Source organism: Cucurbita pepo, chromosome LG17 (assembly GCF_002806865.2).
Source record: "Cucurbita pepo subsp. pepo cultivar mu-cu-16 chromosome LG17, ASM280686v2, whole genome shotgun sequence".
In the NCBI taxonomy this organism is placed as follows: Eukaryota; Viridiplantae; Streptophyta; class Magnoliopsida; order Cucurbitales; family Cucurbitaceae; genus Cucurbita; species Cucurbita pepo.
The window spans coordinates 2,373,856-2,387,528 of record NC_036654.1 but is presented as its reverse complement, the minus strand read 5'-3'; the positions used below and the strand labels follow the sequence as shown (position 1 = coordinate 2,387,528).

The 13,673-nt window shown below is 34.0% G+C and overlaps 2 protein-coding genes across 2 annotated transcripts; one reads left to right on the top strand and one right to left on the bottom strand.

Annotated features, from left to right (window-relative positions):
* Positions 1 to 5,529: 5,529 nt before the first annotated feature.
* On the top strand, positions 5,530 to 7,208 carry LOC111778736 (MDIS1-interacting receptor like kinase 2-like). Its single transcript, XM_023658709.1, has 3 exons — positions 5,530 to 6,622; positions 6,737 to 7,061; positions 7,175 to 7,208. The coding sequence occupies exons 1-3, from the start codon at positions 5,530 to 5,532 to the stop codon at positions 7,206 to 7,208; spliced, it is 1,452 nt and encodes a 483-aa protein (XP_023514477.1).
* Positions 7,209 to 12,928: 5,720 nt separating this feature from the next.
* On the bottom strand, positions 12,929 to 13,444 carry LOC111778735. Its single transcript, XM_023658708.1, has one exon. It carries the CDS (start codon positions 13,442 to 13,444, stop codon positions 12,929 to 12,931), a length of 516 nt encoding a protein of 171 aa, XP_023514476.1.
* Positions 13,445 to 13,673: the final 229 nt, after the last annotated feature.

Below are 13,673 nucleotides of genomic sequence, written 5' to 3'. Positions count from 1 at the left end.
GAGTGGTACCTAGCATTCTTCTTGCATTGGTAGTTGTAGAGCTTGTTTGGTATTGTTCTTGGTTCTCAATCTTGCAAGTTTCTACGATTCATAATTCCTTGAAGAATAAGTTGTAACATGTCTTCGTAATCATATGAACCCATCATAAAAACTAGCCTGAGTTATTCTAGAAAGTCATAGATTCATAATGAATTTCTTAATGGTTCTAGAAGAGTCTTGAATCTTGAGGTGTTTCCTTAGGCGCTTCTTAACTTCTATTTGGTTTAGGATCCAAACTTGCTCCAGTCAACTTGATCTCTTGAACATACCTTCTGGTACTAGGGGAATTTTGGTACTTTTACCCTAATTCTTTGTTTTACTACTTAATGAGTTTCAATGGCTTTCAAATCTCACAACATCACTTAACATTATAACATAAGTTATACTACAAAATTTCATAGCATTTCGAGGTCATCTAGACTATGAACCGAAGGTAAATTACCTTAAGGGTATTGTGGTCATTTTACACCATTTCTTGGTTTATCTACTCATCCTTATCCAATGACCACCAAATTTCATATATAACCTCAGCATGCTATAATATACTTACCATTAAATTTTCATAGGAAATGGAGTTCATTTAGTGGTTTAATTTAATGTTCCTTAAACTCTCAGCAATTTGATCGGTTTAGGGTTTTAACTCGTAGTTCTTTGAGTTTTTCTTTCATATAAACTTAATTCATACTTGGTTTAGGGTTTAATGAAAATTCAAGTGATTATATTTTAAATGATAGATCCCACCATGTTGCATGTGACTACATTTCACGACCCCAATAGTGGGTCACTTATTTAGTATTTCTTAAAATACTCATGTCATGTCATGTGCTAATTTTAGATTTTAGGTAAAGACAAGGCACCCTTAAATGGATTTCAGCCACATGGTGACAAAGGCATGGAACGAGTGTTAGGATAGATGCATTTATGCTTATATTGTAGCTCCTAGATTATATTAAGGCATTGTGTTATTCTTCTCTTTATCTATTTAAATTTTTGTTTAGTATTAAAGATTTTATTTTCAAACTACTTTAAGCTCATGACATCATTTATGAACTACTTTAAATGAAGTATTCCCACTTTAGAGTCATATCATGCCTGTCGTAGTGACTCTATTTCAGTTGAAACATAAGGTCGTTGCATCAATGTTATGCCAAATTTGACTATCGTGCAATGCACTCTCACTCATCTATATTCTTCCGACATTCGATCTTCATGCCTTATACCTCAATAAAAGCATCGAGATTTGGCAGATGGTAAACTCAATCTTCCTTTGATTTTTATTTTGGTTTCGATTTGTTTGAGCTCAATTTTAATTCCATGGAGTTCATTTTTCCACATAGTCGTAGGAATTTTGTGGTTGTCCCATCATTACCTAGCAAGGAGAAGAATTTTCGTGACGGAGAGAGAAGGAGAACCAATGGTGAATTGCATAACACGTTTAGAAATCGTATAATGAACCGCTAGGAAAAACACACATTGAACGTTGGATGTGCGTTGAGTGTGGCCAGTCGTCAAACTACTTCAAAAAGACTGGGTGGTTCAATTCACTTAAACCAATTAGTCCAGTTCAATTAGATCCGCTTAGCTTAAAGTTTCCTCGTGGTTATTTTATTAGGTTAGCTTATCCTTATTTTAAGCAAAAATTATATTGGATGGAGTTAAGTTTGGGTGTTTTGCTAGAAATTTTGAAGTAATTGATAATCTAAGAAGGTTTGGAGCATTGCAACCTATTTTCTCAAAGATTTGAGGTCGGAAACTTTTCTATTGGATATCTATGTTGTGTATTTATGTATTTGTTTTGTAAATACGACAAGATCTTAATTAAGAATGACTTTATTTATTTCATAAATGAATCTCTTTATTTTTATTAGTAGGACGGCTTGAATTTTCAACATAAAGTAAGAATTATTTTGAAAAGAAATGAAAAATAAGTAAATAATCGATCATCTATGCAATAAGAACATATTCAAACCAACAATATTCAGACACGCTGGGACGTGATTGAGTATAATTTTAAAATGGTTTGATTTTATTTTTTAAAACACAATTTTTTATCAACAAAATTAATTTTAAATTATTTAATATATATCTTATAGTAATAACTATTGATTGTTGAGTAGGTTTTCTTTTTTAAAAGAAACAAACTTATTCTTTTACCATTTACATGACAAAGGATAATAATGTGATATAAATACAATAAAAAAAATTCACTTTTAAAAACAAAACAAAAGTATTTAAATTTACAAATCTAAATTAAATTTTGAATATATTGGGCGAGGTAAAAAAACATTTACAATATTAGAACAATTAAAACACGAGTATGGTTCTTATGTCAACAACTCATTTAAAAAAAAAAAAACAAAAAAAACAAGAGTACAAACATTAAATAGGTTACTTGTAAGTTCTTAATCTTGCTTTTGTAGTAGGTTAAGGTGACATACTCACTCTTTTTTATCATGTTCTTGCTCTTGACTTTAGAACTTAGGTTTTTAGGTTCTTGAGTCCTTAGTTTTTATCAGGATGATTTTGTCCAAGGACTTTGGTTTTGAGTTCTAAAATCTTAACCTTGATTCTCATATAAGGGTCTGAGTTCTAAGGTTTTGGATTTTTATTCTTAAGAACTTGGATCTTGATACAGGTTCTAGTTCTTATTCTTGGTTCTTGTTCTGTTTCTCTAAGACACTTCCTCTAAGATTTATGGTACGAGACATGAACTTGACAATCGATGTCCAGCGCTTCATTTGTTTCAAACGACATAGTTTTAACTTCCGTCCAAGGCTTCATGCGTCTCAAACAAAGTAGTCTGAACATACATCTTGAGCTTCACGTGTTCCCTACGATAGAGTCTAAAACCCACACCCAAGGAAGGAGAAGAATTGTCGTGATGGAGAGAGAGAAGGAGAACCAAGGGTGACTTGCATAACCTCCTTTAGAAATCGTATAATGAACCGTTAGGAGAAGCACGCACTGAACGTTGAATGTGCGTTAAGTGTTTCTAGTCATCAAAGTACTTCAGTAAGAATGACAGTTCACTTAAACTAATTAGTCCAATTCAATTGGATCGGTCTAGCTTAAAGTTTTCTCATGGTTATTTTATTAGGTTAGATTATCTTTCCTTGTTTTGAATAAAATTACGTTAGATGGGGCTAATTTTAGATGTTTTGGTAGAAGTTTTAAAGTAAATGGTAATCTAAGAAAATTGGAAGCATTGGCAATCGTACTATTTTAAGAAACTTTTCTATTGGGTCATTACCATTCTTAATAATTTTGAATGGTTTGATATGTGTTCATGTATTTATTTGGTAAATGTGACCTAGTTGATTTTATTTAAAAATGACTTTATTTATTTCATAAATGAATTTTTTTTTATGGGACATGTTTCAATTTTCAACCAAAAGTAAAAAATTATTTAAAAAGAAATGGAAAACGAGTAAACCATTTATCATCTATCCAAGGTTCAAACTAACAACGTGATAAGTATAATTTTAAAACGTTTTAATTTTATATTTTATTATACCATTTTTACCTCATAAAAAGTAATTTTAAATTATTTAATGTATATTTTAGAATAATTTTGAAATTATTTTTAAGTGTAGAGTGAAGATTTTCCTTTTAAAAACAAACATAGTTATTCTTTTTACATTTTTTTTCACCTTATTTTACACCAAACCTTTGATTATATAAAAAAATATCTTAGTCAAATATTGATATGTCTTATATGGATTTCGGCGACGTTGTGACAAAGGCCATGGAATTAGTATTAGAATAGCTGCATTTATGTTTATTTTGTAGCCCGTAGCTTATATCAGGGCATTGTGTTATTCTTCTCTTTTTCTTATCTAATTTTTCGTTTAGTATTAAAGATTTTCTTTTAAAACGGCTTAAGCCCATGACATCATTTATGAATTACTTTAAATGAATTATTCCACACTTTACAGCCATGTCATGCATGTTGTAGCGACTCTATTTTAGTTAAAACATAAGGTCGTTACATCTATGTCGTGCTAAATTTGACTGTCGTGCAATACACTCTCATTCATCTATGTTCTTCCGATATTCGATCTTCGTGCCTCATGTTGAGGATTGTTGGGATGGAGCCCCACATTGGTTAATTTAGGGAATGATCATGGGGTTATAAGCAAGAAATAATATCTTCATTATAAAGTCTTTTGAGGAAGCCCAAAGCATAGATAGGAATGCATACAATAGCATACAATTGTGGGAATCTGTGATTCCTAACATGGTATCAAAGTCATATCTTGCATTATTGCATATAGGAATGCATAAAAATCTATCTATCTATTTCTCTTAAATTACAAAAATTAATATTCAAGTTCCATTTATGGATAGATCAATTTTACCTAGACCATCTAACTCAAAAAGCTCGAGTTTTTATTTAGTTGAAAATTTTAAAGATTTCTCTTCAATCTACCTCATGCTATTTAATTGAAAAAGGACATTCCAACTATATATTCTACTTTCAACTCATTAAATATTTGAATTCTTACAACTCGTGTCTCTTTTCTAACTTCTTACTTGATTCAATTCTTACATGTTCAAATGCATCAACACTGTTCTCGTTTCAACACGAAGCTGATGCTCTTCTCAAAACTGGTTGGTGGATTAATCAGAATATCTCACTTCGTTGTAAATGGAATGACATAGTTTGTGATACTTCCGGAAGTATTACCGAGATTCATGTAAGTATGCCATTGCCCAAAGGGTCTACTCTACACAACTTGAATTTCTCATCTTTACCTAACTTGAGAGTTCTTTATCTCTTTAATTCTAGTCTTCAAGGGGGAATTCCACTTCAAATATCTCATCTTTCCAAACTCACCTCTTTATTTTTATTTTTTAATAACCTTACTGGTGAGCTTCCTTTGGAATTAGGAAATTTGACAAATTTATTAGAGCTTAATCTCAGTAACAATATGTTCACAGGTACAATCCCTTCAACCATAGGTCATTTGACCAATTTAAAGACTCTAGATCTTTGGTACAATCCCTTCAACCATAGGTCATTTGACCAATTTAAAGACTCTAGATCTTTCCCACAACCAATTAGATGGATTTATTCCATCCGAAATAGGGAATATGAAGAGCTTGATAGTGTTGTATTTAAACAATAACTCGATCATTGGTCCAATTCCATCCACGATTGGAAATTTAAGTAATCTTTCTGATCTCGCGATGAGACGTAACAAGCTTAATGGCCCACTCCCTTCCACGTTTTGGTATTTAACTTCGTTGATTTATTTAGATCTTTCCTCCAACTACTTTAATGATTCAATTTCTCTAAAAATCCAGAATTTAAAAGGTTTGGAAATTCTTGAACTCCACCACAATGCATTCACGGGCACAATCCTTTTCTCTGTTGTCCATCTTACAAATTTAACGATCATAAATCTATCATCAAATAGATTCACTGAGTCCATCCCCCTACAAATAGGACATTTAGAGGGATTGTTTCATTTGAATGTTAGTTACAACATGATTAGTGGCACAATTCCTAGGACTTTTGTGGATCTACTTCATGGTAATTATTATACTAACTATAGAATATTACATAAATATGGAATTACGCTCGAGATTGACTTTAGTCATAACTTCATTAACGGTGAACTCCCCCTTTCGTCACTTGAGAATCATTTAAGGCCTACGAGTATTGACTTTAGCTACAATAGTCTTATTGGCAAAATTTCAGATTCCTTCATTTTATTTAGAAATATCAATTTATCATATAACAAGCTTGAAGGCAAGGTTTCTGATCAAATTCTACATCGTTTTGATGTAAGTGTTGTATTGGGTAATCAAAATCTCTGTGGCAGTATTCTCCCGCTTCACCCCTGTGATTCACAAAATCATGGAATTTTCAAAATGTTGTTGATTCTGCTTCCTTCAATTTTCTTGTTCCTTCTCGGTTTCGTTTGCTTAGCTCTTGTTCGTTCCCGAAAAAGGAAAAGTGTCGTCCATGTGATTAATTCAAATACGCATGGAAATGTGTTCTGCATATGGGATTATGATGGCAAGATTGCGTACGACGATATTATTGAATCAACTGAAGACTTCGATATTAAATATTGCATTGGCACCGGTGGGTATGGAAGTGTTTATAGAGCAAGGCTTCCAAACGGTAAGGTCGTAGCTCTAAAGAAACTCCACACCCGTGAAGCCCAAGAGACAACTCTTTTCAGAAGTTTCCGAAATGAAGTTGATATGTTGAAAGAGATAAGGCACAAGAACATCATTAAACTCCATGGATATTGCCTCCATAAGCGTTCCATGTTTCTCATTTATGAATACATGGAGAGGGGAAGCCTATTTTGGGTGTTGAGTAACGACAAAGAAGCAGTGGAATTGGATTGGAAGAAAAGATTGAACGTCATACGAAGAGTTTCACATGCTTTGTCATACATACATCATGATTGGATTACATCAATCATTCATCGTGATGTTACAACGAGTAATATACTTTTGGACTCAAATTTAGAAGCTTTTCTATCTGATGGTATCTCAAGATTATTTGATCTTGAGTCCTCTTATCATACCACTGTCGGTGGCACTTGTGGATATATAGCTCCAGGTGAGCATATATTATAGTAACGATCAATGAATTCTTAATTTATATTTTTAAATCATTATTTTTTATTCTTTCTCTTTTGATATTCAGAATTAGCATACTCCATGGTCATTACAGAAAAATGTGACGTCTACAGCTTTGGAGTGGTGGCATTGGAAGTAATAATGGGAAAGCATCCCGGAGAATTATTGACTTACCTGTGGTCTAAATCTACTCCACATATATTCATCAATGATTTGTTAGACTCACGACTCAAATCTCCTCTACTACAAATTGGAGTGGCACAAAGTATACTTCTCACATTAACATTGTCATTTGCATGTCTCCATCCAAATCCAAAATCTCGACCTACAATGCAACATTTGACTCGAGAATTCAATATCCAGAGGCCCTATCAGGATGAACTCGTATTTAACGAGATTACAATTGAACAACTTTTAAGGCAAGAGATATTTTTGTGTACATCAGATTTAGAAATTATTAATTTAGATTATGCATTTTCTCTTCATTTATGTGTATGTGTTGCAATAACTTTGAACCTATTGTATGGATCAGAATACAAGGAAACTTAAAGGATCATGCTGAGTAACTTTGATGAAGGAATCGAGAGCAAAAACATGAGTTATCTTAAAGCTCTGTGAAAAATTATATTTTACATTTTATTTGTTTTACTTTACAAAATAATTTCCCCTCCTTTTAGAGTCATAAAGTTACCTAATTTATATAAGCCTAGAGCTTGTCACGAGGTAGCAACCTGATTTCTTAAAAATCAATTACTAACTTTTTAGTTTTTCTTGAGTATCGGTAGTTTTCTAATTACTTAAAAACCATGGATTATCTTAAATCGTGAGGTAGCATCTTGATTGCTTAAAAATCAAAGATAAACCCCAAGCATAACATAAAATTATAACACATCAGGGTCATGGTACTTAAGAACTTTAAGGTTTTAAAAGAATTCATTGGAGTGCATAATTTTTTAGGTTATTTGATAGGAGCATTCTAGTCCTTCTCATAATAACATGCATTTCCTTATGATGTAATTTCTTAAAAATTCTAGAAGGATCTTGAATCTTGGTTTAAGGTTATGACGTAATTTTTTAAAAATTCTAGAAAGATCCTGAATCTTGGTTAAGGGTTATTAGGAGTAACTTTATCCTTTCCCATAATTCTTGACTTATAACAGTAACATGTTATATAACTTTTGTAAACTGATATAGTCCTTAAGATCATAATTAAATCTGTTATAACATTGAGAAATCCTTATGTTCTTGAATACTTCTTAAGGTCTATTAGAGGTATTTTGGTCCTTTACCACATTTTCCTAGTTTAGGTTCAAACTCTTCTAAATATGATGAAACCTTGGTTAGACCTTCCTTAAATCCTTAAATTATTTGGAGGACATTTGAGTCTTGGAATAGGTTAAAGATCTGTGTAAGGGCATTTTAGTCATTTAAACTTTTAATTCTTTTGTTTAGTGTCTAAACGTGCTCCAATGACTTTAAAGCTTTACATGATCTTTAAAGACTATGAAATAAGATCTCTTATAAAGTTTTATCATATCTGGAGATCATTTGAGTCATGAACTGGAGATAGTTTACCGAGAGTCATCATGGTTATTTTGCATTGTTACTTAGTTTAGATATTTATCCTTATCCAATGACCACCAAATTTCATATATAAGCTTAACATGTTATATTATGCCTAGTATTAAAATTTCATGGGCAATGACGTTCATCTAGTAGATTATTTTAATGTTACTTGATTCATAAGCAAAACGTTTGGTTTAGGGCCTAATTCATGGTCCTTGGGTCATTTCTTCTATATTCCTTTAAATCATACTCCTTTGTAAGGTTGATGTTGAATTCCAAGCAATTCCTACCGGTATTTCTTAAGAAAAAAAAATCAAGATGGCTACTTACCTCATCGTTGACATTTGGATCCTCGATTCTCAAGCTTTCGACATCCAAATGACTTCAAATTTTCTTTGCTAGATCTATCTTTGAGTCTAGTTTCTGGAAGTATCTCGTTGCACATGAAACACATAAATATATGAGATCCCTATGACTTTTAATCACAGTATATAATAAAAAACAGTTTGTTCTTCCTTTCATTCATGTCAAAATACACATTGTTCGAACTACTACACATATGTCAAAATACAGTTTCCTTTCATTCATGTCTAGTTTCTATGGGCCATGTGTAGGGAAGTACTACACATTCAATTTGTTCGGACTGGAGATCATCTCTATGATGGTTTTAAATGATAGGTCCCTAATCATGAGTTGAATGTGTGTGCATTTCTCTGACCCCAATAGTAGGGTCACTTATCGAGTAATTCTTAAAATACTCAAGTCGTGTATTACTTCTATTTTTCGAGTAAAGACAAGACACTCCTACAAGACTGACGACAACACACTAAGTAAAAACCATGACACATGCATAAGATAACCGTATTTAAATTCTTAGACCTTAGGTTAGTATAGGGCGTTATTACTCTTAATATTTGTTTGTTTTATTTTGTTTGTGCTGCTTTAAAGATCTTTTATAAACATGTAAGTCCATGACATTGTTGTATGAAGATGGTTTTTTCAAGGATTATTTCTGCATAAGAAGTTATGTTACAAAGATAGTAGCAACAATTTTAGGTTAGTAAAAATCTAGGCTCGTTACACGAATTAACCTGGTTTCTTCACCAAACTTGTAGATTTTAATCCATCTACCCATATATATTTTTCTTACAACTTTTTCTTTCAACTATAGATTGAAATAAATTCCTCTAAATATCTTCAAACACTAAAAACATCCCATATTCTTGACATTCACCTGCCATCCACTCAACTCTACATTCTTCATGAATCTTGGGTGAAATAACTCCCAAAAAAAAACATATTTAAAAATCAAAATCTAATTAAAAAAAAATGCGATTTCTACCGGTATTTCTTAACAAAAATTTCAAGGTACATACCTCATTGTCGACGTTCTAGATCTTCGTTCCTGAGCTTCCGATATCCGAATTACAAAAAAAATTTCTTCCACAGACTTCTTATTGTATCTAGTTTCTAGAACTATAAGATTTTTCATGAGAACCAGTCGGGGTTAAAATTGAGAAAAAATGAGAGAATATCAAAATTTAGGTTGACATGGCCGGTTCACTTGAACTAGCCACGTCATCGTCTTCTTCCTCTAGAAAGGGAGAAGACGACGAAACGTATATTGCTGCTGCCTAAAACTCATCCTCTACAACCACATTTACCATGTTTTCCCCTCGATTTCTTCATGAAACTTACAGATAGTGTTATAAGGAAGAGCTAATGATTGGTTTCATACCTTCTCGTGGATTGTAGCTTAAGATATTCACCATCAAAGTTCATCCAAAATCAGTTTTCTCGCCAAAGCTAAAACATGGGATTCTTGATTAGGTAGTCGATTTTAGGGGTTTTCAAGGCTCGATTTCTTCATGAAACCTCTTCCATATCCTTTTCTCAAGCTAAAGAAATTGAGTTGGAGGAATGTCTTTGAGTGTGAAACATTAATTTCCAAAAATCGTTCTCGGTCTGCAACTCACCTGAAACACTAGATTTTCATTCTCTTGGGTAGCTTGTTCTACGAGGTTTTATTTCTTGATTTCTTCATTAAAGTTACTCAAATTCCTCCTCTAAAGTTAAAAGAATCCTTAATTTGAAGGAAAAGACACCGTAGATAGGGATTCGACACTTACCCCCAATTTGAGTCCGAAACTCGTTTCCTTCAATTGGGCACGTTCCTGAGGTTATTTCTCTTTGTAGTCTTCTATGGAAACATTCCTTGGAGCTGTAGAAATTGATTGAGATCATTCTTGTTCAATGAATTATCAGGTATTCTCGAATTGGATTTTCGAGTTTTCTTGAAGCTTTTTAATGGCAGATTGGATTTTGGGAATAGTTTCTAGGCACTTTCGGCCCTTGATTTCTTCACAGAATTTGTGGGTAATCTTCTTTAGAAACTATAGGAACAAGTTTGAAGGTAAATGGTGGAGAATTTCTCTTGAATTTGGAAGAAATTTGAGAGTAGGAGACACAAAATCTAAACGCTTATTGCCTACGATTGGGAGCTCGACCTTGCTCAATTCTTGTTCCAAACTATTGCCTCAAATTCAGAATTTATAGGGCAAGCTTCCACTGACTTTGACACCTCCACTATAGCGGTGATTTGGAGATTAAATTTTCTGGATAATCCGTTGGAAATATCTTCTCGGATCAGAGCCTTACCGACTTTGGTTTTGATTTCTAGCCGTTGGATGTGATGCATGTTACGACTTTGGTTTTGATTTCTAGCCGCTATATCCGTCCAATTTTTGAGGAGATCCAATGGATAAGATTTGAGATTCGACAGATTTTGTGCGGATGATCACTATAGGGATTTGTTTTTTAAGCAGAATGGCACTTTTGTAATTATCCATAATTTCAGGGGTATTTTGATAATTTCCCACTTTGTGAATATTTTTATTATTATTATTCTTGAAAAATCCATAATTTTTCTAAACATTCTTCGTCATTTTTTTTATCTTGAAATTTACCCTAGATATGGAATTAAAAATCCCAAAAGTTTCTTAGAAATTGTAAAAACGACATTTTAATCATTTTTGCTTATGTTTTCATTCCTAATCCTTCTCGAAAGGCCTAAGCCCTTCAAATTCCCTCTTAGGGTATAAAAATGTCTTTCTCAGGATCAGGAATTTGAAGGGCTTAGGCCTTTGGAGAAAATAAGACCAGACGTCTCAGTTTTTATATATTTTCTTCCGATCTTTTTGTATTTTGAACCAAAAACACTTATTTTACATAATGTATATATATATATATATATTACTTTGGTAGGTTTATTGTTTTGTTTTAATTCCTTTAGTCTCCCTAGTTTTAAAAGTAAAAAATTTTACGGTATTTTTTATAACTACTCCCTGTCTATCCAAGTCATGATACGTGATTAAAATAGCTCAAAAATCGAGTCGTGATAGTTCATCTATGTTCTATCAAACTTGACCATCGTGCAATACACTTTCATTCTATCACAGCCCAAAATTTGAATGTCGAAATCAAGGGCTAGACCAATCGACTATGCAATGAAATCATTTAAAACCAGATAGACAAAAAGAATTACAAAAAAAAAAAAAAAAAAGCAATTATGTAGAAAGTTTAAAATCAAAACAAAGTGTTCTAAGTAGCATATGAGTTTTCATGAAAAGTAGGTAAATGGTTTACAAAACAATGTATGATAGATCTAAACAAGAATATGCATAGACACCTAGGTGCCTTGGGACACTCCTCTATGTCATTAAGATTCAGCACGCATTCCGGCCTCGATGCATGACATCACTCACCTGAAAAAAAGAGTAAAAAGGATTGAGTATAAAAATACTCAGTAAGTAGCCTACTTGTAGGCTCTTCTCGCATCCTTATCCGGGTAGGTTTCCACGGTCTCATCTCAGGTTTCTAAGGAGAGCGATCTAAGCTACAACCCTCTTTTCTGCATCTTAGGAGGCTTGCCCATCTCATGCAGTGGAATGATTAGTGTACTGTGGTGAGGCACGACCTCACAAGTAAATCTAAGGGGATCCTATGGTTGGATCTAAATACGTAACTCTCTCTGAACATCATCCATGGAGGTTAGCTGACAACCCTCACACGGGACCATACATCCACTAAAATCGAGGGTTGCGATCCCTTGAGTGCCGGTCAGCTACTAAGTCATCCTACGTACGTCCCCCGCTCAGGGACGGGTTTCTACGGCTCAGGAGTCCTGTTCAGAAGACCTTCTTAGCTATCACCACTAGGTCGGGGAACTTGTCACACTTACCTGTCTGGATCTGCCTGGCTCAACGATCTTAGTACTGAAGCTCTATCTCGACGGTACGGTATCGGAGCAAAGAGGGAAGTGGAGGTTCTGGTGACACTATCCACATTGCTCAACTCTAGCGGGCTACCTGAAGTTACCATGGTGTCTTACTAGTCTTTCAAGGGCAGGCTCTTGGTGTTTTAGACCTGGATTCATTCATCTCTAAGATTCTCGTGCAGGATCTCACAAACATGTCGTGGTTTGGAATTCTAGGTTCTGAACCCGCTGGTAATCGTTTCGCGGGTCTAAGTAGTGCTTTGGATATCAGTGTTGTTCCTATTTTGAGGTCAATAACAAAGTCTACCTCTCGATTTGGTGGCAGCCCCGGAAGCTCTTCTGGAAAAACATCCTCAAATTCTCAAACCACAGGTACAGAGGATACTGTCAAACTAGACTTGCTAACTTTCGTTACACTAGCCAAAATTGCCCAGGCTCCTAATACTACAATTTTCTAGCCTTCAACGAATTGATGACCCTAGGGGTACTTCTGGATATATCCCCTTTGAATTCAAAGCTCTCTCCTATCAAGGGCCTAAAGATTATCTTTCTCGCTTCGCAATCGATGAGGGCACGATTCTCGCCCAACCAATCAATCCCTAATATCACACCAAAGTGTTGCATACACAAAACAATCAGGGATGCTACAAGTTTTTGCCGTGCAACTGTCACACTACCACCTCTAACGCTATGGGTAGCAGTCAGATACTTATTTGCAGGTGTAGACATAGTAACAGAGAATTCTAGGGGTTCTAATTCTAAGTCTAGAGATTTCACAAACCCCTTAGAAATAAAAGGGTGGGTAGCACCAGAATCAAATAATGTAAATGCTAGGTGACCAAAGATAAGTAGTGTACCTGCCACCACTATGTCAGTCTCTTCTGCTTTCCTAGCCGTGGTAGCGTGGGCCACAGCTCGGGCCTGCTGTGGGGCTCCATGGCCTCTCAAATTCTGTCCCATTGGTCTGTTTGCCTCATAGTTTCNTTTTAATTCCTTTAGTCTCCCTAGTTTTAAAAGTAAAAAATTTTACGGTATTTTTTATAACTACTCCCTGTCTATCCAAGTCATGATACGTGATTAAAATAGCTCAAAAATCGAGTCGTGATAGTTCATCTATGTTCTATCAAACTTGACCATCGTGCAATACACTTTCATTCTATCACAGCCCAAAATTTGAATGTCGAAATCA

Excerpts from the sequence above, each read along its gene's own strand:
- LOC111778736 (XM_023658709.1), top strand. The coding sequence starts at position 5,530 with ATGATTAGTGGCACAATTCCTAGGACTTTTGTGGATCTACTTCATGGT. Across the intron at positions 6,623-6,736 it reads TTGTGGATATATAGCTCCAG|AAAAATGTGACGTCTACAGC; the intron begins GTGAGCATATAT and ends TGGTCATTACAG. Across the intron at positions 7,062-7,174 it reads ACAATTGAACAACTTTTAAG|AATACAAGGAAACTTAAAGG; the intron begins GCAAGAGATATT and ends TGTATGGATCAG.
- LOC111778735 (XM_023658708.1), bottom strand. The coding sequence starts at position 13,444 with ATGGGACAGAATTTGAGAGGCCATGGAGCCCCACAGCAGGCCCGAGCT.